Source organism: Megascapheus bottae, chromosome 10 (assembly GCF_031878675.1).
Source record: "Megascapheus bottae isolate mThoBot1 chromosome 10, mThoBot2.hap1, whole genome shotgun sequence".
Lineage (NCBI taxonomy): Eukaryota > Metazoa > Chordata > Mammalia > Rodentia > Geomyidae > Megascapheus > Megascapheus bottae.
In genome coordinates this window covers 36,700,448-36,726,858 of record NC_143518.1, presented here as the reverse complement: position 1 = coordinate 36,726,858, position 26,411 = coordinate 36,700,448, and the positions used below count along the sequence as shown (strand labels likewise).

The 26,411-nt window shown below is 52.0% G+C and overlaps 1 protein-coding gene across 2 annotated transcripts in view; it reads left to right on the top strand.

The window, feature by feature from the left end:
- The window catches only part of Kirrel1 (kirre like nephrin family adhesion molecule 1), a 98,142-nt gene extending 72,067 nt beyond the window's left edge, over positions 1–26,075 (top strand). The window contains exons 2-15 of one of the 2 annotated variants that reach the window (XM_090340689.1): positions 8,589–8,738; positions 10,766–10,915; positions 16,028–16,185; positions 18,312–18,462; positions 19,348–19,453; positions 19,625–19,773; positions 19,975–20,102; positions 21,014–21,140; positions 21,222–21,322; positions 22,995–23,193; positions 23,680–23,787; positions 23,953–24,092; positions 24,648–24,725; positions 24,889–26,075. In XM_090340689.1, coding sequence (XP_090196815.1) covers positions 8,589–8,738; positions 10,766–10,915; positions 16,028–16,185; positions 18,312–18,462; positions 19,348–19,453; positions 19,625–19,773; positions 19,975–20,102; positions 21,014–21,140; positions 21,222–21,322; positions 22,995–23,193; positions 23,680–23,787; positions 23,953–24,092; positions 24,648–24,725; positions 24,889–25,365 — 2,222 coding nt within the window. In that variant the 3' untranslated portion in view covers positions 25,366–26,075. Of the gene's footprint in view, positions 1–8,588; positions 8,739–10,765; positions 10,916–16,027; positions 16,186–18,311; positions 18,463–19,347; positions 19,454–19,624; positions 19,774–19,974; positions 20,103–20,965; positions 21,141–21,221; positions 21,323–22,994; positions 23,194–23,679; positions 23,788–23,952; positions 24,093–24,647; positions 24,726–24,888 lie in introns of both variants that reach the window. The other variant, XM_090340688.1, reaches the window with a different exon arrangement.
- The last annotated feature ends 336 nt before the right edge of the window (positions 26,076–26,411 follow it).

The window sequence follows — 26,411 nt, the reverse complement described above, 5'->3', positions numbered from 1 at the left end:
TTCTTTCTGTCTTTCCATTAGCCGCTGTCTCCCATCTGAACCCTGCCACCTGTCTCTTCTCTCCCCTACCTCCCCTTCCTTGCCCACTGAAGCCAGATGGAAATTTCAGTTTTTCAGCAGTCACATCCACCATCCCTGCCCCCTTTCTCTGCTCCCCCAGCCTGTCATACTCACTGTAGCCAGCCCCTCTTGGGCTCACCAGGCTTTTGTCCTTCGCAAGAAGCATTGTCAGGGTCCCCTGCCAGGTCGAATTTGCATAGAGCTGTCAGAGGATGCGGAGCCCAGGTGCCTCAGGGGCTGGAACCCAAATGGGGCAGGTGGGAGTGTTTCCAGCCACACCTGCTGGCCTTTTTCAGTTGGAACTTGGGAGGAGGCCTGGGCTGACAGGTGGCTCCGGGACCCAGGCTCACCGCCATCCTGCCCTCTCCATTTACTCAGGGTGCAAGGAACTCTGACAGGGACTTCCACACAGAAGCAAACAAAGAATGCCCTCCTCCCTCTCCTTCTCCCCCACCACTTCCCTGTTCAACCTGTTGTGGGGAGGGGGAATACCAGGAGGGGCCCAAAGCACCCCAGTTCTTCTCTGTCTAAAAGTGACAGGGCTTGGGACTGAGTCCTTTGGAGAATCTTCAAGGTTTCTCTGAGGCCCTGTGGGCCAGCAGGAGGCAAAGATGGGGTGTGCGGGGGGTGCTTGGGGCAAATTATTCAGTTCCTTCCTTGTATAGTTTAATCAGCCAGGATCCTGATGGATGAGGTGGTGACATGGTGCTGGTTGGTGGCAAAGCCAGGAGCCAATGTCCCCATTCCTCCTGACTCGCTCAGAGGGCCTCTACTTTCTCTGGCAAGGAGGTGCATGGTCTGTCCTCTTTGCTTTCCAGAGCTCTGTTCCTGCTTCTTTGGGTAACTAAACCACTGGCCAGGCCAGTGAACACACTTTCCTTTCACATTAAACTTCAGCCTGCCCGTGTTGTCTGTTCTAATGCCAGAATCCAGGCCAGACTGTGGCCACTTGTAAAACCCCATCTGGTCCCTGGAAAGAGTCCCCTTTGGCCGTTCTTCCTATCCCCCAGCCTTGGAGATGGACATTGGGGGGCTGTGGCCAAGCCAGATGGGGGAAGAGAGACTGGTTCCTTTGCCCATGGCTTAGACTTCCTGGGACCAGAAAGACATGAAAGGAGGAAGATAGTGAAGGAAAGGGCTGTGTCTTTTCCCAAGGGAAATGATGCCAGAATGCCTGGTGAGCAGGGCCGTGCCTGTAGTAATAGTCCTGAGCATTTGAACACTTGTCTGTGGCTGCATCTGTCATTTTGGAGTCTCTATCCTATATCCTCTAACACCTGACATCTACTCTGTACTCCTGAGAGAGTTGATGAAGTTTTCTGACCCTGCAGAGAAGGTCATTGGAGGGTGTTAACATCTCTAAAGGCAGTCCTATCAAATTTTGACAATGCAGGACTGTTGTGGGGGGGGGCGCTGGGCTATGTAATGGGAAAAACAATCAAAAGATACAAGTCTTCCTGGCCAGTCAGGTGAGGGGACACGGAGCTTCTCTCCTAGGAGTTTTGTGTCTGAGGGTCTGCGTGCGTGTCTGTAGCTGGCCTTCATTTCTGTCCATCTGTCCTCACACTGCCTAGCCCGTTCTCCGTCCCTCTCTCCTCTCTGCCCCCTCGCACTTTTTCCCTTCTCCATCAGAAGTGCCAATCACTCTCTCTTTCTCCTCTCCTTCCCCTTTGCTGCACCGAGAATTGGAATCCTCTTTTCTCCAAAAGAGTCTAATCTGAGGGACGTTCTGCTGTATTTTTCATAGAGCAGGAAGGAAGAGCTGGGGTGGGGGAGAAAGTCCAGTGGGGGTGGGGATAGTGAAGCTGTAAGAGCAAGGAGAGGAGGGAGAGTGGAGAGATTTAGTTCCATCTGAAAGCTGTCCGTGCGAATCAAAGGCTTCCCTTTGAACCAGCAGCCTGATATGCAGTGGAGAGCTTGGGGACTGCTGTGGCCCAGGGGGTTCATTACTGCACGTTTGATAAATCCAGGGAGACAGGGCCTCAGCCTCCACCATCCCCCGTTCCTGTTGCCTCCCTCCCTGGCTTCTCATGCGCTTGGCTTTAGTCCCTCTCTGGTTCTGGGCCTGGGAAACTGATGGTCAGGGACACGTGCATCAGGACACAGAGCGGACCAGTGCCCATGGGCTCAGAGACAGATGTGTGCTTGAATGCCGGGTACAGAAGGGCCGCTGTGTGGGCCAGAGCGTGTGTGTGCTCTGTGCTGCAGTACATGAGTGCTCAGAAGTGCATAGCTGCTGGCCACTGGCCACTCAGGCCTGTAATCCTAGCTACTCAGGAAGCTGACATCTAAAGATTGCAGTTCAGAGCCAGCCTGGGCAGGAAAGTCTATGAGACTTTTTATTATCTATAATTAAGCAGCGAAAAGCCAGAAGTACAGATGTGGTTCAAGTGGTAGAGGGTCAGCCTTGAACAGAAAAAACCCAGGCCCTGAGTTCAAGACACACACATACACACACCCCACGTACGGGAAGTACATCACTGTGAGACGCTCTGTTTACATCCCATGATGGATTTAGAGGTCCCTCTTTAGTTCTCAATCTGAAAGGGGATATGAGGGCTGGGAGCAGCTCAGTGGCAGAGTACTTCCTACTATGTGTGAGGTCCTAGGTTCAACTACCAGCACTGCAAAATAAACAAAAAGTAGAATTTGACCTGTCTGTCCTTGCTTGACTCATTGGAAAAGGAGAGGGTTCATATACAAAGATTGGCCTGGCTCTGGATCCCAGTGGTTCAGATGGAGGAGAGATGCAAAACAGAGCTGGAAGACTAGTGCCCCAAGAAGGCTATCCTTGAGAAGAGAAGGTGGGATGACACTGAGGAGTGCCCCAGGTAAGGGACAGCAGCAAGAGAATTCTAAGAGATGCTGGGACAGGTCTGTGTAGTGACTTAAGAATCTGAGCTAAAATCAGTGTTAATAAATTCTTTAATTAAAAAAAAAAAGAATCTGAGCTGGTGGGCCCCAGAAGACATCTGTATCTACTGAAGTTCCAAGAGGAGCTTGGTCCTTCGTTGTACTTACTGAATCTGTTCCTCATTGTGCTTATGGAGTCCCATACATCCCGGCTGAATGACTAGAAAGAAACTGCTTGATGCCTCTGAGCCATAGTTTCCTTATTAGAGTAATAATTGCTCCAACCTTATTGGGTTGTAGTATCTGTTAACTGAAATCCTATCAGTGAGGTGTTTAGTGCAGCAATGGTCACTTCATAAGTAGAAGCTGTTTACTGTTACTTCCTCTCCTGCTGGCATCCATTGGTGGCTTAAAGACAGGTACTTCATTAGTCACTGAAGCCTCCCTGGATGCCTTTGACAGCTGTCCTAGCCTCAACTAGCACTCCTCTCTCCTTGTTGGGATGTTTTACATCAAGCTTCGTCATGTTGACAGCATGCAAGGCTACAGGCCACAGGTCCTTGGCCAGCCCCAGAGGAGTCTGGCCTTCCAAGAGTCTAAGTTATAGAATAGAGGTTACAAATGGGCAGAACTTAATGGACACCAATGCTAGCTTTGGGACAGAGGTCACAAATCTAGTTCATTCAGATGACAGGATATTCTCAGAATGTAGTCTAATGCCAAGAGCGGCAAGTAGGAGCTAAAAGAATTCAGCTCAGTTCGAGTCCCTCTGCCACATGTAAGCTATACCTAGAGCATCTTAGCTTTATTTCCATTTTCTTTAAAATGAAAGCCGTGGCTGGGTGCTTGTGGCTCTCAGTTCTCAGTTGTGATCCTAGCCACTCAGAAGGCTGAAATCTGAAGATTATGGTTTGAAGCTAGCCCAGCCTCCCCCACCCCCAATAAAAAGACTTTGAGGAACTTACCTTCGATAACCTACCAAAAAACCTGAAGTGGAGTTATGGCTCCAGTAGTAGAATGCCAACCTTGAGTGAAGAAGTTTTTAAGAGACAGTGCCCTTAACTACACAAATACACAAATAATTAAATGTAAATAAAATGGTGATAATAACTGTCACTGCATAGTAGTTTATAATACTAGAAACAATATCTGCAATGCACCTATCTGGTGTACAGTCACATCTTATCATTAGGAATATTTATTTATTATTAAGTGGTATTGCTGGGGCTGAAGAGACCAGAAAGGTAAATCAAAGCATCTCCATTCTCAGGGACTCCCACAAGAGTAGGGGAGACAGAAATACACACATGAGTAACTTTTAATTCTGGGCAGGCTGTGATAAGTGCTGTCACCAGCAGCCCAAACAATGCAGTGGAGAATAGGGGAAGGAACTATTCCAAGTCGGAGGCAAAAAAGAGCTTTGTGTTGTGGGTGTTCACGGTGAGGGTGTGGGTTAACCTAAAAGGAAGGGTATCTGGAAGAGAAGTAGAGGGACCAGCTGGGAGGAGAGGATTCTCCATCTCCCACCTCTCCCCATTTCAGCAACAAGCTTGAAGCTGTGCATTTCCCCCCACGCCCCTCCCATCCCTTCCCTGCACTTCCAGTTCCCACCCAGGACCTCGCCTCTGCTCCCTGTATTCAGCTAGTAACCAGCCTGAAATCCCTGGCCCACCTCAGGGAATCTTTATTCTAGTGGGAAAGACAGAGGGTCCATCCAACTCCAGGGCAGAATCAGAGTCACAGCCCTCCATGACCCCTCCAGGCCCAAGGGTCACACTGTGGGCCTGGGTATACCCAAGTGGGCCTGGTTAGCATGGTTTGAAGAAAAGCTGAGCACGATTTGCCCCACAAAGCACATACACCTCCCTGTCTGTCTCTCTAGGGCTCTGTCTCTCTGCCCACCTTCTCGTCTGCCTTGGCCTGAATCTTTTGTACGAAGTATAAATGTACTTGTCTTGCCAGCCTTTCTTGGTGCCCTGCTGAACTTGTACCTTTTGCATCCTGAGCTGTTTCTAACCAAGAACTCCTTTTTTTCCTCTACTCTCTGTGTGGGTGTCTTGTCTTTGTCTCTAGTTCTCAGCATCATTTGTGCCTCCATCAGCCTGCAGTGTGTGTGTGTCTGTGTGTGTGTGTGTGTGTGTGTGTGTGTGTGTACCCCATGTGTATCCCTCTGCCTGACTTCACAGTAGCTGCTTAAGGGTTTGCCCCTTCTGTGTTGGTGTCTGAAGACTTGGAAGGGAGGGAGCAAGACCAGAGGAGGCGAGAATTCACTTATAAACACAGATCAGAAGTGTCTGGCTCTGGAGGTTAGGCTGCTGATTTGAGGCTACCACAGCAGCCAGGCTGTTTTCCCTTGCTGCCTGTGGCCAGGCTCTTCCTGGTTTCCTCCCACCTGACACCCAACAACCAGCAGTTTTCTTGCATTGCTGGACATGGTTGAGGTGCAGGGGTGGGACTGAGCTGTCTCTTCAATTCAGGACAGGCTTAGTTCAGCATTTTGGCAGAAGGTGAGGAACCTGGGACTTCAGAAGTGTGCTTCGATGTGTCCATATGCAGCTTGCTAGGTCACATGTTGTGGTTGTAAGTGCCTTCTTGACTCAGGACATGCCAGCACTTTCCTTGTAGCTGCCCTTCTGCTAATGAGCGGCTGTGACTTGTCTCATCTGAGACCTACGCCCCTCTAGGTGTTCTGTGCTCTTACTTCCTCCCATCACCCCCACCATAGAATCAGAACCTTCCAGAATCAGCTTTTCTTTCCCTTCCCAGCTCTGCTCCTCTCCCCTTTTTCAGGGTGATTGCCATGGCTGCCTTCATGTCTTGCTTACTCCACTGTCCCTCCTCCCACTGGAGGGGGCACGGTGTCCCCTTTACCTTCCTCCTGTTCTGTCTTTGCCTGTGCTAAGGTGATGGTGGGGTGGTGGTGGTCTGCCTTACTGGTAGGGGTTTTACAAGACAAGGCTGTTGACATAGGCATTAGTTCATTCACACTTGGTCCATCAGCAGACTGACTTGTAACATATGTGGTCAGTCTGGCGCTGTGCCAGTCTTGGGCCATGAGTGACATAGTCCAGACCTGAGGAGTTGTCCCAGACCAGGTAGGGAGGGGTGGTGTGGTCCTTATTATGGCAGAAGTGTCAGGTGAATGGATGGGCCTGTGAGGGAATGCAGGCAAGTCATGGAAGACTTCCCAGAGGAGTCTAGTCCACACTTGTCATTGTACAGGTGAGCAAGTGGAGACCCCTAAGAGGAAGTCATGCGCCCAAGGCCACCCCATTCCTCAGTCAGTCAAGATCCTGATCTCCTGACTCTCTCCAAGTGCTTCCCATCTCCCCCTTGCCACAGGGTCAGCCTGCCTCTCACTCCAAGTAGATAAGGAGCCAGCCACTTGCTGCCCCCTGGAGACTTCAGCCAGAGACCAGGGTGTCCAGGGCCCGTGCAGGAAAGCCATGAATATAAATCGCATCTCTGGGCCAGGCTCAATGGCCACTCCTCTCTCAACCCCTTAACTTGGGCCCAGAAGGCTGTGGGAAGGAGAAACGTGAGTGTGGAGGGTTTGCAGCTTGAAACTGCACTCGAGAAATGCGCAAGGATATGAATAAATTTGAATAATAATGAGGGCAATGCTTGAATTAATAATGCTGGCTGCTCACCTGACCCACCCATCCCCCCCATAGGATCTCAGCACCTGTCACATAGTCCCTAGAACTGTGGATGAGCCTTATCCTTTCCTTCTTTAGGAGATATGGATGGGGAATGAAGTCTGTAGAGTTGGAGACCCTCTCACAAGTGTGGGATTGAGAGCTTGTTTCTACATTCTCTTTCCTCCTCTACCCCTACCCCTCCCCCCCCCCCGGTACTGTACAGACTTAGGGCAAAATTGGTATAAGGCTGTGTCATGTTGTGTCATATTCTCACCGTCAGTCCACTCCTGGAAAACTTCTCAGCTCCTTTTGAATGCTAACACATATATGGATGGATGTCCAACTTACAGGAAGACTCAGAAGGAAGAGCAGCTTGGCCCCCCTTCCCAGCCCCCCAATGCACACACTGGCTGTAGGGAAAAGGTTCCCATTCCAGTGGAAAGGATAGAGCAAGCACCCTCTCCTGCAGCCTGCCTTCTGTTTCCTGACAAACAAAAATGTGGGCATAAGCTGTGGCAGCTTCAGACAGGAAGTCCCAGGGAATGTGCTGCCTTGATAGGGCTGAGTGATGGGACAAACTGTGCTTGCTTAAGGGACCTGAGATCAGTCTAAGAGGACTTCCTGGACAAGAAAAATGCAAGGTCTGGAAGAGAAAAAGGAAGGAGGGAGGGGTGAGGACTTGGATTTTGGTACTGCAGTGGAGTTCTGGGTAGACAGTGCTCGCCTGGCACAGTCTTCAGTTCCATCCCCCGTACCAGGTGAGGGAAGAGACCAGAAAGAAGCCTCTGTAGTGGTTGAGGGGGGAGAAAAGTAATTCTCTCTTACGGGTAAGGGTCAAAGACATTTTGCAGAGCTGGATTTGAGAAGAGGTTGAATTTGGAGATTGTGGTCTGCAAAGATTCAGGGAGCTGGAGATGGAAAGGAGAGTGAGGAGCTCTTGGGTTCTGGGGAGAAATGATTTTGATGATGTGGGTATGACCTCTTTGGCGCTGTGACATGGAGGCCCCAGCCCTCTCCCCTTTCCTGTCCCCTAGCCACTGCACCTCCTCCCTTCCCGTTCCCCATGGCTCAGCCAAGGCAGCTGATAACCACAGCTCCTGTGCGCTGCAGTGTCCAGGCCTGCCCCACCTCTGGGGCCGACCGGTGAAGGGGAGTGAGCGGGTGGGTGGGAGCATTGGGACAGAAGAAACCCGCAATCCAATTCCCTGCTCCATTTAGGCTCCACAATTAAAGGCAATTACACTGCAGTTCTCTAATCAAATGCTCCCGGCCAAGCTGCCAGCCGGGCAGCCATGTGTAGCTTCCCACAGCCGGAGGGAAAGTGGAACAAAGTCACGTGGCCCTTTGGTTCCCAAGGTGTAGGCGGCTGAGTGTGTGCAGGTGTGCTCCTGTGTACACACCCCACCCCCATGCCCTTAACAATTAGGTCCAGAGACAAAGCCCAGTGAGCCAGGAAGCTGCTACAGAGGCACGCGGACATGTTATTGGCCCATAGAATCCTGCTGTGTCCTGTGTTCATGATGGTGTATTTGTGTGCATCAGCCTGAGCTGCAAGGACCGGGCTCGAGGATCACCAGCCACCTTTGTTTTGAATGCATTGCCTGGGTACTGGCAGGGTCCTAGAGAAACGGAACCTGGAGGATAGGGGGGTTGGGCTGTAATCCTTGGGTAAGATCCTCTCCCCCCTGAGCCTAAGTGTGTGCCTCACAAAATGAGTGGGTTGAGCCAGGCCCTCCTCGAAAGGTCTTTACATCACCCTGAAGCATTCCTGTGATTGCTAAACACTGCAGCTCCTGAAGCCCATTCCCAGGAGCCTGGCCATGGTGGGAGAATGGGGCCAAGGGTGAGAGCAGAGCGTGTGCTGTCCTGAAGGAGAGGGTTTGGTGTTGTACTGGGGCAGGGGCTGGAAGGCCCTCTCCCCAGCCGAGGCCATACCCTTCCTATCTGTTCAGAGCATGAGGGCCTGGTGGCAGGCTCCATAGTGAGCCCCTCCTTACTCGAATTCTTACCTAATACCAGCTTTGGCTTTACCAGGCACCCAGACCCGCTTCAGCCAGGAACCAGCAGACCAGACTGTAGTGGCTGGACAGCGAGCTGTGCTTCCCTGTGTACTCCTCAACTACTCTGGGATTGTTCAGTGGACCAAGGATGGGCTGGCCCTGGGGATGGGCCAGGGCCTCAAAGGTGAGTGGAGGCTTGGGGGTGTGGCTTGGTGGTACACACACACACACACACACACACACACACACACACACACACACAAGGCAGCATGCAGATGGTCTTTTTTTTTTTTGCCAGTCCTGGGCTTGAACTCAGGGTCTGAGCACTGTCCTTGGACTTTCTCAAGGCTAGAGCTCCACCACTTGAGCCTCAGCACCACTTCTGGCTTTTTTCGATGTATGTGGTACCAAGGATTCACACCTGGGTCTTTGTGCATCCTAGGTAAGCACTCTACCACTAGGCCAAACTCCCAGCCCCATAGATGGTCCCATTTTTATACCTGATTCTTACTCCCAGTTTAAGAGATCTGGACTTGCCATGCCATCATTCCTTCGCACACCATTCTCCAGCACTCCAGCCTCCTCTTTTGTCCTGAGTTCTGTCTTTCCCACCCAGCAGCTCTGCCCTTCCACGTGACTGGAAGGGCTAAGAAAGGCTCTAGGAACCTGGTTGATCAAGGGAAACAGACCTTTGTGTAAGAGAACTGCAGATACACAAGCAAAGACACAGAGCCAGGTGCTGCAGGAAGCACTGGGACAGTGTAGCCCCCTGCAGGGTGTGGGGAACTCAGGATGCTTCATGCTGGCCTCACATTGACTGGCTCTGCTGTGTTCCACACTCTTTGCTACCCCTCCCAGGCCACATTGGCTCAAAGGCCAAAAACTCATTTCAATATTAACCTAAGCACTTGCTTCTTCAGTCAGCAAGCATTTGTTAAGCCTAGGTGATGCAGCTGGTGTTGAAGAAGACATGATGATTTTTGTCTGAAACGATCAAACAAACAAATCTAACCTCCTGTATTCCAAAGCAAGCAGAAAGACCTTGAAACAACTGCCTAGCCGGGTGGGAGAAGAATCAGGACCACCTAGCTTTTGTCTTGATTCTACCATCTGCCCACCTGGGGACAGGGGGAGAGGTACTTCCTTCTCTAGGCTTTGGTTTGTTGATCTAACAGGTGCAACACGCCTGGGCCTGCCCACCTTACAAGTAGTGGCCCTGTGGGTTCGGCACCGAAGGGGAATGTATGCTTTGTGAAAACACACGTTTGCTTTAAAAAAGCACTGGGATAATGTAGACTACAACGGGCTGTAGATTTCCAGCCTGCATATTTTTGAGGGGGTTGAGATTATTCACTATGGGGTCTGTATATTAGCCCTAGTAGGGGAAGTCTGCATAGTATAATCTGTCGAAAGGGAAGAGATGGGTCTGGTGGATCTATTGATGGAGAGAGAAAGAAACTGGGAGAGAGGGAGATCAATAGATATGGAGTGAGAAGAATCAATAGCCTCTGGACAGAGGGAGATAATGGGGAACGGGAGGGAGGAGGGCTGGGAAGTGGGCGGGAGTGGGTGGAAGCCTGGAGAAGAAGGACAGGAGAGACTGAATTGAGAAGGCTGGGGACCTACCCCCTCTGCTATCCCCGTCCTTGTGCAGGGAACTATGACTGGTTTAAGGACTTCTCTGGGGAACCAGCAGACCAGACCCTTCCTCACCCCCCTCCTGTGCTGAATGGGGGCAAGGCCTTGGCCTCCCTTGAACTCCCCCTCTCCCCTTTGAGTCCCACAGAGACGCCCCAGTGAGCTCATGTCTATGCTGAGCTGCCCTATATATTTCCCAGCGCCCACACTCTCTCCCTCTCCCTCCTTCCCCCCTCCTCTCCACCCTGCTGGCTGCCTTTTTTCCCCCTCTTCCTTTGCTATCATTATGAGAGACATTTGTCTGCAAACAGCTTCAGAGATTTCATCTGCTCCTGCTCATCTCCTGCTTCTGCCCGTCCTGTCTGCCCCTCCCACTTCACGACTCCCAGCCTTTGGCATTGTGGAGTCCGTGTCTAGGCCCTGCCTCATGGTGCCTGGGAGAGGGTAGGAGGGCAGGGGAAGGAGTGCTGGCCTGTTGTGAATGTCAGATCATGGCACAATGATGACGTGGGGCAGAGTGGCCCCAGCTCTAAGGTAAGACCCATGTAAGCCTCACCCTTTCTGTTTCTGCAGCCTGGCCGCGGTACCGGGTGGTGGGCTCCGCAGACGCGGGGCAGTACAACCTGGAGATCACTGACGCTGAACTCTCCGATGATGCTTCCTACGAGTGCCAGGCCACTGAGGCTGCCCTGCGCTCCCGACGGGCCAAACTCACCGTGCTCAGTAATGACCCAGTACCCTCCAGGGCTCCCAGGCCCTCTCTCTCTAGTTCTCCAGATCCCTCTCTGATTCCCTGGCTTGTTCCTTCTATTCCTATGGTTTTCTTTCAGCTACTCTTCCCCTAAACTAAGTGCCAAGGTAGAGAGAGCGGGGACCATGGATGGCTGTTGCGGGGTGGAATGGGGCCTGTGGGTCTGGCATCCTCTTCTCCAGCCTCTGCCAAGCTACTTCAGAGACCCAGACCCATCTCAGGACAAATAGCCGGAGGAATCTGACTCTCGGGAGTTGGGAGTGCCAGGGAGTATGGGGTGATGGCAAATTTGCCCCTCCCTTTTGCAGCACCCCATCAAACGTGTTGGTAAGGTACCATCTTCCTCTTCCTGGCTGTCCCTCTCACTGATGCCTCTGAGCTCCCAGACAGCCTTGGCTTGCACCCCCTAACCCCTTCTCCAGGCCCGGCCTTCCTGCCTGGCTGCTCCTTTCTCTCAGTGCACATCCCTCCTTCTTGCAGATTCAGGGGCCTCCTTAGGGAACAGGGTAGCAAGGCTGCAAGGAATGGGCTTGAGAGGACTGGGGCTGGGTCCTGCTGTGTGTCTGCTCCCAGCTATAGCTTGTGTCTCAGAAGCCATGCTCCCAGCAGCCCACGGGGCATAAAGCAGATGTCCCTCAGTGGTAACCTCCAGGCTGTCTACATAATGAGGGGATTCTTCTGCACACTGAAGTGAAGCCTTAGGCCTTGGGCTTTCTGTCTCTCCAGTTCTGTGCTTCCCAAGAGATTTGGATTCCTTCCCTCCCTCCCTCCCTCCCTCCCTCCCTTCCTTCTTGTACTAGGGCTTGAACTCAGGGCTTAGGCATTTTCCCATAGCGTTTTCCACTCAAGATGTAACGCTCTACTCCTTGAGCCACAGTTCCACTTCCAGCTTTCTAATGGTTAATTAGAGATAAGAGTTTCATGGCCTTTCTAACCTGGGCTCCTGGAACTACCATCCTCAGATCTCAGACTCCTGAATAGCTAGGATTACAGGCTTGAGCCACCAGCACGCAGCTTCAGTTTGTTCTTTCTCTAGCTGCCTGTAAAACCCTTTTCTCTTTTATCCTTACTCTATTTCTATCTCTTTCCTGTCTCCACTTGACCTATTGTGTTCTTTCGGTTTGCCTTTTCTCTCACCTGACCCAGGGAAGTGGAGAGTAGGAGAGAGGAGGGGAGATGTGCAAGCTTAGTTAGATTCTATGTGCTTTGCTTTTGAGCTGTAACAGAAAGAGTTGGTAGCTTCTGAGGGTCCAGAGGGTTGGGCTATGGTTGTGCCTTGGCCATTTGGGCAAGAGGTCACACCCGAGCACAAGTTTCCTCCTGGTTATGGTAAGGTGACATAATGCTGCCAGCCTTTTCTTAGCAACGGCCACCTTGTGCTCATGCACAGTGAACTGCAAACTGTGAAGATCTGGGCAAATGTGAAGTGTCAGAAGAAGTGCGAAAGGAAGGGACCCAGCAGCTGGTGTCTCTGGATGTGCAGGCCCCAAGGGGCTAAATGATTTGGGGATGATGGGGGACTTGGTTTTCCTTCTCTGAAACTACAATGGGAATGCTAGCCTGGAGCAGGACTGAGCTCAGAGAGCAAGAATTAAGAGATAGCACAGGGTGCCAGGACCCCTCTCCATCCCTCGCCTGGAGTATGAGAGCCTCCCTGCTAGGCCAGCATTGCTTTGGAGCCTCCTCCCTTTTATCTTTCCCACTGACTCTTTTGGGTGGCATTTGTATCCTGGGGAACTCCCACCCTCGCAAGATGCCCTGAGTTTCCTCCTTTCTCTCTCTGACCTCAGTAGAGAGGAAAGAGGATGTGGGAGGAAGGAGGGGATGAAAAGCTGACTCAGTGCCAAGGTGTGTCAGGAGTAAGGCCTTGCAATCCATTGGCCTGGAACTGTCAAAGAAGGCTTCTTGGAGGAGGAGATGGGAACACTGGCTAGGGAAGTGCAGTCTTTCCACAGGGTCTTCCTGCTCCATCTTGATGATTTGAATTGAGAGGAGCAGTAGAGGCCATAGAGCAGAAAGGAGGCCAGGTATGATTAGTTTAGCTGCTCCTCTCCCCTTTCTTCCTTGTCCTGGCTTTTTCCTTGAGCCCTCAGATACCCCTGCACCCGCGTCACCTGAATACCCCCTAGAGGTAATAAGAAGGCATGATAATGGCTGTACCCCTCCTGCCTACCTACCCACCCTCAATCTTGGCCCAGAGCATCCTGGGACCAAGATAACAGGATAGGACAGAAACAAGCCGTGGATCCTGGAGTCTGTCTCCCTGTGCAGGCCAGTCGCATGAACTTCCCTCCATCCCCACAGTCTTCTCCTGGCGCCCACCTCCTAGGTCAGCCATCTTTGCAGAATGGCCTCTCTCTTTCTTTTCTGTGTGGCTGGCTAAGAGAGGAGGGCCTCTGCCTCCTGCAGACCCAGGTGCAGACATAATATAGATCTGCAGGCCTGTGGCTGGTTAGTCACAGCAGTATCAAACGGGAGTGCAGCAGAAATGAGTGTGGCTTTGAGCTCAGGAGGGCCTGGTCCTCTGCATCCCAGCCCTTTGCCACTTAACATACTCTCATTGCTGGGCACATAGGCATAAACTTGCCCAGCCTTGGCCCCTGTCTGTAAACTGGGGTTAATGGCATTCCCATGAGAGGATTAGTAGATATACTTTGTGGTCAGGATGAAATGCAATCACATACCTAAGGCATTTTAGCTGACCCAGGTAAACATTAGAGGGAATGGTAAGGATGATTGGCTATCTCTGGATAGCTCACAGTTGGCTTTACCTCCTGGATCTTGCTTTTATCTCCACAATAACAGCCTTGAGGATTGTCAGTATTACTTTTGACTTTTTTTTTTTTTTGACAAACAAAACTGAGGCCACAGACAAACAGGTATATTGATGTATAGATTTAAGTCACCAATCATAAATATTTGTTCATAAACACAAAGACTCACACCCTTTAATGGTGACTGAACAAACACCTCCACCGCTTTACTTCCCTTTGGAGGGTGGGCAGAGAGTTTGGAAAATTCTAAAGAACCTTATACTCAGCCAGGCCCTAGTAGCTCATGCCTGTCATCCTAGCAGGCTAAGATCTGAAGATTGAAGTTCAGAACCAGCCTGTGGCTTAAAATGGTAGAGTATTAGCCTTGAGCCAAAGAGCTCAGGGACAGTGCCCAGGCCCTGAGTTCAAGCCCCGTGACCACCAAAACAAACAAATCAACAAACAAACAAGACAAAAAACCTTACTCTCTGGAGTGGCAGCAAGGTGTGACTTCAGAGGGGCCCAGACAGATCAGGAGATCTTAAGTGTCTCTTCTCTCAAATTTTCCTCCCCATTTGTCGCACATTGCCTCTCCATCCCCATACCTGGCCTCCTCTGGCTCTGGAACCAGATCTACCAACAAGTGAGGAGGAGGAAAAGGGATTCAGAGGGTAATTACCCAGGCAGGAGCTAGAGCCACTGCTGGTTTTCTTCAGGGAGAAAAGCTAGCAGATTTTACACTTCACAAGTGCCCGGCATGGTACAATCTATATCCAGTACTTCACTGACCTTCACAAGGGCCCAGGCAACAGGCACTGACTGTTAAGTCCCTGGTGAAGAAACATAGACTCAGTACCTATAGGGACTTACTACACATCAAAGGTGCCAGGATTTGAAACCAGGACAGCTGATTCCAAATTCCATTCTTTCCTTGCCATACCAGTCAGTGCCCTTTACCTGGACAGCTGAGGGAAGGTTGTAGGAAGCTTCTTTCTACTGGAGACCCTGGAGTAGAAATTTCTCTTCACTCAAACTCTAGGACAGGCCTATACCATTCTCTCAAGGTCATCCTGGTCGATGTCTGTCTGCCTGTATGTCTCTGGAAATTTCCCTCTGAGTCTTTCTCATCTTTATCCAAGAGAGAGAGAAGGAGAGAGAGGGAGGGAGGGAGGGAGGGAGGGAGAGAGAGAGAGAGAGAGAGAGAGAGAGAGAGAGAGAGAGAGAGAGAGAGAGAGAGAGAGAGAGAGACCCCTTTCCTCTTCTGGGTTATCCCATCAATTAATTGCTCAATTCATGGACTTGGCTACTATTCCTAGGAAGTCCTGCTCTCTGCTAATCTCTGGCTAGACCCTAGACTTCAAGAATAGCCTCTGCCCTCAGGAAACTTACAGTTGGATTCACCTCTGTGGTTGTTGTAGAACCAAGAAACTGAGTTTGTTAGCCTGAGGCATCTGATTAGTTCAATTCCTTAAGCATTTAGCATACTTGAACCACATTCTACACACTGGAAACTACATAGAAATGTTCATGAGCAAAGCACCTGGCCTGTTTTTCCAAGGATGAACAGTTGTGGTTGGGGCAGAGACAGATATCTAGCCTAAATAACCAAAGTACAGAGAGCGGTAAGCTCTCTGAGTGATGGGCGAGGGGTGGGCATGGCAGGCCTTGTGCATCACCAGGGCTATGAACCAGGATGGTGACAGTATAAGAGCCACTGTGAGAGAGAATCCTGCCACAAAGTAAGATGACGAGATACTACAGGGCTTGGCCTGAGGACTTCAGAACAGAATGCTGATGTGCTGAAGGCCCTGGACTGTGCTAGCCATGGAAGGTGTTTGAGCTGGAGAGTGGCATGGTCCTGACTGTGTGGTGGAGAAAACAACCGGTGAAGAGTGTGTGTGATGGATAGAGCTGGTGACGTGGGTGTCCCCATCCAGCTGTTGCAGGACAGTGTAGACAGAATGAGATGGATATAAGAAGGCCCGTGGAGATAAATACCTTTCCCCAGATGACTCAGACCCTGAGATAGCCAGCCATTTCCTGAGCATGAGGCTATCCCTTCTGTGTGTACCAGCACATCTCTGTACCAGCAGTTGTAGCAGGTGAAGTACCAGGATAGAAGTACTTCCCAGGTACTTGGTTACAGTACTTGGATACAGGCTGGGAAGAGACTCACAGGGCTGGAAAGCTTCTGGTGTAAGGTCCTTGGGTGAAACCACTATGGGAGTAATAGAGGTGGGGGCTGTGTAGAGAGAACGGCAGGTAGAGGGAGGCCTTCCCAGCAGGTGTTCACCACACCTCAGGCTGACTGTGTTCTGCCTTCCTTCACAGTCCCCCCAGAGGACACCAGGATTGATGGAGGCCCCGTGATTCTGCTGCAGGCAGGCACACCCCACAACCTCACATGCCGAGCCTTCAATGCCAAGCCTGCCGCCACCATCATCTGGTTCCGGGATGGGACACAGCAGGAAGGCGCTGTGGCCAGCACGGTGAGACCCTGCCTGCCCTTCTGGCTCATCTTGAGTCCAGCTGTGGGCCACCTTTCCTTTCCTTTGTCATGGAGGTCTGACCACAGACTCAAGGGGCACAGGTGCAAGAATAGCCCTTCAGAAGTAATCTGGTCCAACTCCTGATTAAACAGTTGGGAAAACTGAGGCTTAGAAGTGGGTTTCTAAGTTCTCTGTACCCTTCAGTAGTGGAGCAGAACCAAAATGAAAAAGCTGTACTATCTGGGCCCTGGTGACTCAGGCCTGTAATCCTAGCTACTCAGGAGGTTGAGATCTGAGGATCACAGTTTGAAGCCAGCCTGGGTAGGAAAGTCCATGAGACTTTTCTTTTTTTAAACCACCAAAAAGCTAGAAATAGGGAGAAAAGCCAATCTGGGGAGGAAAAGGTTAGGAATCATGCCCAGCCCCTGAGTTCAAATCTCCAGTACTGGCACAAAAAAGAAAAGGAAAAGAAAAGAAAGGGGAAAAGGAAAAGAGGAAGGGAGGGAGGTAGGAAGGAAACTAGCTACATGCATGAAAATGTTTTGGTGGCCAAACAAGTGTTGTTGTAAGACTGGTGACACTTTCACTACTGTCTCCCAAAGACTGGGGTGGGGGTGGGGGCTGTGGGGTGGCCTTCTAACTACAGGACCATACTTTGGTTCATGGTTTCTTTTAGGCTGTTTGTCATGTGGGAAGTGGCTTGAGGGTTCCTGTGATAGCTTTTGGGAATCTCAGCCTAAAGGTCACTGGGCCTATCTGAGTCCTTGAGGCTATCTGCCCAGTCCTTACCCTGGAGGAATCTGTGGTCTAACTGGAAAGGGCCCAGTGATGACACTGGTGATTTCTGTGAGCAGGGTTGGGTGAGCTTGGAAGTCAGAGGGGCAGCCTGGCTTTAAGGGACATCAGTGGGGGTTGGAAGTGTGCCCTGAAGACTGGGCTGGCCCAAGGAGGCTTCCCAGAATAGGCGGACTTGTGGACGCTGAGAATTCCAGGAATGAAGCTCAGTTCTGTCCCTTGGGGGAAAGCTGTTGTACATAGAGAGTGAAGCAAGAAGATTCCTTTGGTAGTAATAAATTAGTATGGTGCCTCTCGTATAGGAAGTTCATCCCTTTAATGGGAGAAGTTAATAAAGAAGAAAACTTGAGGTGAGGAAAAGGATACATGGAGACTTGTATTTTCTGTTCTGTTTTTCTACAGACTCAAAACTTTTCTAAAAAACTAAACTCTAGGGCCAGGAGTTTGGCCTAGTGGTAGCGTGTGTGCCTAGCATGCACGAAGACCCGGGTTCGATTCCTCGGTGCCACATACATAGAAAAGAGCCAAAAGTGGTGCTGTGGCTCAAGGGCTAGAGTTCTAGCCTTGAGAAAGCCCAACGACAATGCCCAGGCTCTGAGCTCAAGGCCCAGGACTGGCAAAAAAACAAAACAAAAGCCCCCCGAAACAACCACAACCAAAAAACCCCAAAACTAAAATCTAAGCTGGGCACCAGCAGCTGAACATCTATAATCCTAGCTACTCAAGAGGATGAGATCTGAGGATAGTGATTTGAAGGGGATCTTCAATGAACCACAAAATGCCAAAAGTGGAGCTGTGGCTCAAGTAGTAGAGTGCTGTCATCCTTGAACAAAAGAGCTCAGAGGACTGTGCTCGGCCCCCAGTACCGGCACATACACACAAAAAATGAAAATAAATAACTTCCAGCTCACTCTATTTATTTGTATTTATTTATTTTTGTGCTACTCCTGGAGATTGAACTCAGTGCCTGGGCACTGTCTCTGAGCTTCTTTGGCTCAAGACTCATGCTCTACCAAGAGCTATAGCTCCACTTCCAGCTTTTTTATTTGGTCTCTTAATTGGAGATAGTCTCACAGACTTTCTCGGGTCACGTTTAACTTCAAACTGTGATCCTCAGGCCTCAGCCTCCCGAGGAGCTAGCATTGCAGGTGTGGGGGAGCCACTGGCACCTAGCTCTAAAGTTCACTTCCAAAGAAACATGGAGGGGAGGTTGCTGAGGCTATACAATCCCCCTGTAGCCCCCGCCCCAGCCCATTCAGTCAAGTCCTCTGGAGAGAGGAGGAGATTTTTTTTTTTGCCTGACCACGTCTTCTGTCTTTGCCCTTCCCCAGGAATTGCTAAAGGATGGAAAGAGGGAGACCACGGTTAGCCAGCTGCTCATTAACCCCACAGACCTGGACATAGGGCGCGTCTTCACGTGCCGCAGCATGAACGAGGCCATCCCCAGCGGCAGGGAGACGTCTATAGAGCTCGACGTCCACCGTGAGTGGGGCCTTGGGAGGGGCAGCCGTGGTGGAAGCACAGCAGGCGTGTGTCTCCCTTCATCCCTTTCTAGTTCCTGGTTTGGACCGTGGGCACTGATGGAGGGTAGAAATGAATATTGGATGTGGAGGCAGCAAATTCCCGCACCCCACCCCGGTTCTAAACCCGGGTGTTTCTTTGGAGGATGGTTTAATCTTTTGGAGTTTCTGTTTTGAATTAGGAATAGTTGCAGAAAATAAGCCGTGGGCCTTAATGATTCTTTATCCACAATTCCAAATGGAAGTGATTGGGGGCAGCGCCTGAGCCCAGGCACTTAGTAGACTCTTTTTTTTAGTCAGACAATCATACATTCCACTATAGCTGTGTTCCTGTTGTCACTGTGTGGTTCTGCCCAGAGATTGCTGGGCAATCTCTACAGTAGGGAGGCTGTGGAAGAGTTGAAAAACTTCACGTTCTAAACTGTATCCCATTCCCTATGGTTTCAGAAGGGATTGTATACCTACTTCTTGGGGTTGTGAGCATTCAATCTAGTGTGGATGGTTCAAGCTTACCTGATAAGTGCTCAATCAATACCCTCTGCTCTGGGAACCATGGGAGGCTGAAGGCGGAGGGAATGATGGACAGCAGTTTGGGGGGTGCTCCAGCCCCCGGGGTTTTCAGTGAGTCAAGTGAGTCCACACCGACGCCTAGTGGCCATAATTGGTCACTACAGCCATTGAATAATTGGTTCCTTCTGTGTCATCCTTGGTGATTGGTCAGCTTAGAAGCTTTGCATGGAAAAGGGAAAGGAGATTATTAGACCCTGAGTGTATGTGTCGTTAGGGGAGGAAAAGGAAACTCTAGGTACTGAAAAGAATCCTGACTTCCTGTCCTTTACCTCGGCAGACCCTCCTACAGTGACCTTATCCATCGAGCCCCAGACAGTGCAGGAGGGAGAACGTGTTGTCTTTACGTGCCAGGCCACAGCCAACCCCGAGATCCTAGGCTACAGGTGAAAGGGTCGGGTTGGGCTCTCTCTGTGAATGCTACTGGAGAGTCTTTGAGAACTGGGGGACGAAGTGGGGGATGGAGGGTTGCAGAAGTCAGCATCCCTGGGCACTGTTGAGAGGGTTCTGAGCTCTGGTTCCATCTTTATGTTTCTTCCTACAACCTGCCCCCACAGATGGGCCAAAGGGGGATTCCTGATAGAAGACGCCCATGAGAGCCGGTACGAGACAAATGTGGATTATTCCTTCTTCACGGAGCCAGTGTCTTGTGAGGTCCACAACAAAGTGGGGAGCACCAACGTCAGCACTTTAGTAAATGTCCACTGTGAGTAGATGGAGGGGTAGGGAAGGAGATAGGACGGGGCCTTTGAAGGCTTCAGAGGGAAGGCTGGGGGAAAATACCATGCAGCCATTAGACTTGGAGTAGGGAGGGGGCACAATAAATATGGGGAGTTAGCAGGGCAGAAGAAGGAAGCTGGCTCTGTAGGAGCCTGGGACCCTGATGAGTTACTTCTGTCTCCTTCAGTTGCTCCCAGGATTGTAGTAGATCCCAAGCCCACCACCACAGACATTGGCTCCGATGTAACCCTCACCTGTGTCTGGGTTGGAAATCCCCCGCTCACACTCACCTGGACCAAGAAGGACTCAAACATGGTAAGCCTCTCCCTGCCTGTCCTGAGTGCTGGAAGGAAGGGGTGTGGCTGTGGGGGAGTGGAGAAGAAGGGGCCTGCCATACTGTTTTCCACATTGGACCCCGGCTGTTTCTAAGGTCTTGAGATTTGGAGAAGAAGCACACCATATGGACTCAGCCTCACCACTTTCCCCAGCCTTTGCATGGGGTGCGAGGTGGGGTGGGAGGCTAGGAAAAGGTCCAAGGGTGGTGGGTGCAGTGGCCAGAGATCTGGTAAAGTCATGTTGAACCCAAAGCTGAGGAAACTGCAGAGAAGGTTGGATTCCACAGCTCTAGAGACCCACATTAGACAGCTGGAGCTAGAATTATAGGGAAAGGAATTTCTAAACAAAACATCCGACATTCTTTGACAATAAAAACACTAGAATAGACCATCCGAAGGAACTCTATCCTCTTATTCGTGGGGGGGGGGGCGGGGGGATGCTGGTACTGGGACTTGCACTCAGCGCCTGCATGCTGACTCTTAGTTTCTTTTGCTCAAGGCTAGCAACTCCATTTCTAGCTTTTTGGTGATTAATTGGAGATAAGAGTCTCACGGACTTTTCTGTCTCTAAATGCTTCAGAACTCTGATTCTCAGACCTCAGCCTCTTGAGTAGCTAGGATTCTAATGGGACCCATCAGTCTCTGACAGCCATCACCTGTCCTCCCTGCCCCCCATATCCCTCCCCCTGCTTGTAAAGGTGGTACCTTCAAATACCCGGCTACCCAGAGATAGGGAGTGAATAAACCAGACTCGGGAACCTGCTTGCTTTCTTCTGGCAATTCACTTGTGGCCCTTCCTGCTTTCTTTCCCATGCCTCCAATGTGGGGCCCTCACGGACCTAGGGGCCCAGGCCTCCTGGCTCCCCACCCGAGGCTGCTCTCTCTGCCCAGGTCCTGAGTAACAGCAACCAGCTGCTGCTGAAGTCGGTGACCCAGGCAGATGCGGGCACCTACACCTGCCGGGCCATCGTGCCGCGGATTGGCGTGGCTGAGCGGGAAGTGCCGCTTTATGTGAACGGTGAGTGACCTGAGTGATAGGGAGCGTAGTGGACAAGGGCCGCAGCTCCTGACTGTCCTGCCTGTGTCTTCTTGTTCGCAGGGCCTCCCATTATCTCCAGCGAGGCAGTGCAGTACGCCGTAAGGGGCGACGGTGGCAAGGTGCAATGCTTCATTGGGAGCACTCCTCCCCCGGACCGCATTGTGAGTTCGGGGACGAGTCTCAGAACAGCCGGCCCCTGCTCTGCATTTGCCCAGCCTCCCTCCCAGTGCTCAGCTAATGCCATTTCCCCATCCCTTTTCTGGTGTTCTTATCTTGTGCCTTAGCTGCACCAATCACACCTTGTCCCCAATTTGTGTGCCCCTGAGCAGATTAGTGGGGTGTGTGTGTGTGCACCAGTACTAAGACTTGAATTCAGGGTCTGGATGCTGTCCCTTAGTTTTTTCCCTTTCCAAGCTTGCGCTCTACCACGTGAGCCTCAACTTTCATTGTTAGCTTTCATTGGAGACAGGAGTCTCAGGACTTCACTGAGGGGCTGGCTTGGAAGCGCAATCCTTAGATCTCAGAGTAGCTAGGATTACAGGTGTGAGCTGTGGATTGCCTGCACCTCAGTGTCCTCATCTGTGAAGTCAGAGGTCATAACCCCTATCTGGAGGATTGCCTTGAGGAGTCATGGTAGCCCTCCTCTCATTCTGCCCCTGCTTCCCTCTCCATCAAGTCTCATTCTCTCCCTGCTCTACTCTTCTCTCTCTTCACCTGCCTTTTTCCCCCCCACCAGTCCTCACCCCCACCCCATCTCCTCTCCCCGATGCTATGAGCCATTAATTCCTTCCGTGACCATTAACCGTCAAACCCCTCATCACATTTAATGACCATTTGGCTAACTCCACGGCTGTCCAGGGACATTTCATTACCAACGCTGCCCAGGCAGCAGGCGGCTGGGTTCCCGGGGGGCTTTCCCTGCAGAGCTGGGAGAATTGATCCCTGGCAAGGATCCAGTGCTGGGCTGCTACCCCTCCTTAGCCTGTGTTCTGGGTGAAGACACGCAAGGGCATGTGTTGGCCTGGAGGTCAGGGAAGGCATCCTGCGGGATGCTCCTGTCTGGCTCTTGCCCATTACAGAAGCTCTTGGATGGGTCTCCAGAGCCAGCCAGGCAGACTCATGTGGGTTTGGTTGCAGGTGAGGCTGAAGGTGGAGTTATGCATGATTAGGATAGTAGCGAGAGCTGGTGGAAACCTGGACTGTGCTCATGTGCAACCCCACTTCTCTTATTTTACTAAAGGAAAAGCCTGGGGGCCTGGGCACTGTCCTTGAGCAATTTTGCTGAAGGCTAGCGCTCTACCACTTTGAGCCACAGAGCTACTTCAAGGTTTCTGGTGGTTAATGGGAGATAAGAGTCGAGTCTTATGGACTTCCTTGCCTGGGCTGGCTTTGAACCATGACCCTAAGATCTCTAGACTCCTGAGTAGGAAGGCAGGCAGGTGTGAACCACTAGCTCCTGGCTGGATTCTGGAATCTTAATCCACAACATTCTCTACAACATATGGGGCTCCCAAATGTTTCAACCGTCCGTGGAATCACTATAAAACAGAAGCCTGGACCTCTTCCCTGGGCATTTTTTATTTAGGACATAAGCCCCAAGAAGCTAGCTTGGTGGAGTCTCTCTTTGAGAGCCACAGCTCATCGTAGCCTGGAGGTACAGTGCTGAGGGGTTGAGGTCATGGCTATGACATAGATTGTTACAGGGTGGGTCCAGGACTGGGCCAAGGGGACCCTATTGGGGATGTCTTAATGATAGTTCAGGTGACAGACACCTGGGAATGTACTTCTGCCACCTGCCCCTCCCTTATCTGCTTCCTGCCCTCCTCACCCCAGGCCTGGGCATGGAAGGAGAACTTCCTGGAGGTGGGGACCCTGGAGCGCTATACGGTGGAGAGGACCAACTCAGGCAGCGGGGTGCTGTCCACGCTTACCATCAACAATGTCATGGAAGCCGACTTCCAGACCCACTACAACTGCACTGCCTGGAACAGCTTTGGCCCCGGCACGGCCATCATCCAGCTGGAGGAACGAGGTGACTGGGCCAGCAGGCCCGGCACAAAAATAGAAGAGTCGGGGAGGGAGAAGAGGGGACGAGGGGGAGTGCTGGAGTTCTAGGAGCACAGTTCAGAGGGAGCAGGTCCAGTAGTATAAAGGAAGCTAGAGAATTTGAAGGCAGCAAACTTAAAACCAAGTGCTCAGCCCAAGAAGGAAAGAGCCAAATCTTATGGCAGGTGGGGCAGAAGACACCTGACCAACAGCAGGTCAGGGTCAGGCTGGTGCCCAGCGCAGTAGGGATGGGGTCTCATCGTGATCTCACCTCTGGCCAGATTGAAACACAAACTTAATCCAACCCCAGTCTAACCTGGACTGAAACGTCACGTGGTTCACAAGTCGGGCCAAAACTTAGCCTTGTGCATAGCCCAGGGTTGCCATTGTAGCTTGTGGGGACCCATCAGGCAACTAAGAGCCTAGTGTGGCCTCCTCCTCACCCTTCTTCTTTTCCTCCCCCCATCCGAAGAGGTGTTACCAGTGGGCATCATTGCTGGGGCCACCATTGGCGCGGGCATCCTGCTCATCTTCTTCTTCATCGCCTTGGTGTTCTTCCTCTACCGGCGCCGGAAAGGCAGTAAGTTTGGGAGCTGTGCAAGTACAGTTTCCTGTCCGCCTCCTCCCACACCCCCAACCCCAGCTCGGGAGGGCTTCCTGGAAGCAAGCACTGTAAGAGGCCAGCAAAGAAAGAAAACAAACACTGAAAACATCTGGCCCAGCTGCATCTCTCTCCCTGCCCCAGGTCGTAAGGACGTAACCTTGAGGAAGCTGGACATCAAGGTGGAGACGGTGAACCGGGAGCCGCTGACCATGCACTCGGACCGCGAGGACGACACTGCCAGCGTCTCCACAGCAACCCGGGTCATGAAAGCCATCTACTCAGTGAGGGTCCTGCTCTCTCCAGCCGAGTGCTCACCCCACACTCCTAGAACTGGCCCCGTCTGCTCTCACAGCTGCAGTCCTCCCTGCTCCCTCAGCTCATCTGCCCCGGTCCTCTGCGTGCGCACACACACACACACACACACACACACACACACACACTCCCTTGCCAAGCTGACTTCCCTCTAGCAGAAGACAGGGAAGGGGAATTCTCCTTAGGCTTCCTCTGCCCCATCTTTCTTCCCCACAAGGGCAGAACTGGAAGCCCTTAGCTCTTTTCTGACCTAAGTTCCCACCCCCCCCCCCCCCGCTCCACCCCCCCCCCCTTAGTCACATAGCCATGGGTCACATTCATGTTCACAACAAAATGAGTGCCGGAACCCGGGCCTTTGGCTTCCTCCCAGCACATCCCAGAGCCTGTGCAGGAAGACAGTATAGACTCAAGTCTGCCCTGACCCCAGACCCTTCCCCTAGCAGGGGCCTTGGGGCATGGGACATGGGGGGGTGGGAAGAGGACAAAAGCCAAGTGTTCATCTCATGCCTCTTCCTGCTCTGCAGCCCTTTAAGGATGATGTGGACCTGAAGCAGGACCTGCGGTGTGACACCATCGACACGCGGGAGGAGTATGAGATGAAGGTGGGGAGGCGAGGGCTGGCTGGGATGCGGGGAGGTGACCGCAGGCTGGGGGAGGCGGGGCTAAAGGAACAGGAGGCTGAGCGGCACTGAGTGGAAGCCGCTGGGGAGGGCTCAGAAAGTGGTGAGGAATCTTAAGTCTCCATCCTCTTCTGCTGTCTCCCAGGACCCCACCAACGGTTACTACAACGTGCGAGCCCATGAAGACCGGCCGGCCTCCAGGGCGGTGCTCTATGCTGACTACCGTGCCCCCGGCCCCACCCGGTTCGATGGCCGCCCCTCTTCCCGGCTCTCTCACTCCAGTGGCTATGCCCAGCTCAACACTTACAGCCGGGCACCTGCCTCGGACTATGTCCCTGAGCCCACACCCTCTGGTCCTGCTGCCCCAGCCGGCACCGACACAACCAGCCAGCTGTCCTATGAGAACTATGAAAAGTTCAACTCCCACCCCTTTCCCGGGCCCACTGGGTACCCCACCTACCGACTGGGCTACCCCCAGGCCCCACCCTCTGGCCTCGAGCGGACCTCATACGAGGCATATGATCCCATCGGCAAGTATGCCACAGCCACCCGGTTCTCCTACACTTCTCAGCACTCGGACTATGGCCAGCGGTTCCAGCAGCGCATGCAGACTCACGTGTAGGGGCCAGTGCCGGGCTGGGGGCATCTCTGCGGGCCAGAGGAGAAGGCTTTCATAGCAGTTCCCTGATATTCAGGGGCATTGCTCGTTGCTCCCTTCTCGGACCAGCCTTCCTCCTCCCACTATGGCAGGTGGGGAGCAGGTCTCCCAGAAACAACCCCCCCACACACATTCCCGAGAATGGTGCTCTGTGCATGCCCCAGTGTCTTGGGCCTGCCCTTTCCTCTTCTTCGGGAGGAGATGTCTCTTCTGACCTGTGTGCTTGGGTGACCCCAGCATGGGGACAGGGAAAGTGAAGGTGGGGAGGGCAGAGGGGGCAGTTTTTAGCATTCCCTTTCCATCCCACCCCCTCTGGTCTCCCACGAGTAGACGGAGCGGTGGGGTACATGGGCTGGGCAGGCTTTGCTCTGGGGACCATGAAGTGTGGGGGAGTTGGTGGCTCTGGCGCTGACAGCCCTTTGGTCTGTTTTTACATCCTGGATGCTTCTCTTCCCTCTTGGGGGGACTGCGGATGGGAACTTGGATTCATTTTAGTTGTTGTTTTCAGAACAGCCCTGACACTATAGAGTTCACATCTAGCCCCTGTTCTGCTGAAATCAAAATGCCAGTCATCTTGGCTGCTGCTGTGGACACGGGTCTGTCAGCTTACAGAGGGATCCAGAAGTTACCTGCCTTTCCTTCTCCTCTGCTGAGCCACCCAGATAAGTTCAGATTATGGTAGAGAAAGGATGGTCAGGACCTTAACTTTAATTGACCAGAGACCACTGTGCCCTACATGGCACTTCCCAGATCCAACACTAGAGGGAGCCATTAAGCCCTCTTTCCCTTTACCTGCCCCACTTCTTGGCTTTGGGGAGTAGTAGGGTGGGGTCAGAGTACTGCAGCCTAGTTTTTTCAAAGGCAACAAGAACAACCAAAACAATGAAAACATTTGGAAAGGAAGTTTGCCGGGGTTCCCCCACCCAAATATAAGTGTTAGTAGAAAGAAAAGGGGTGCCTGTTCTTGGTCAGATTCCCAACATCCACCATTACCTTTCAGTCTCCGAGCA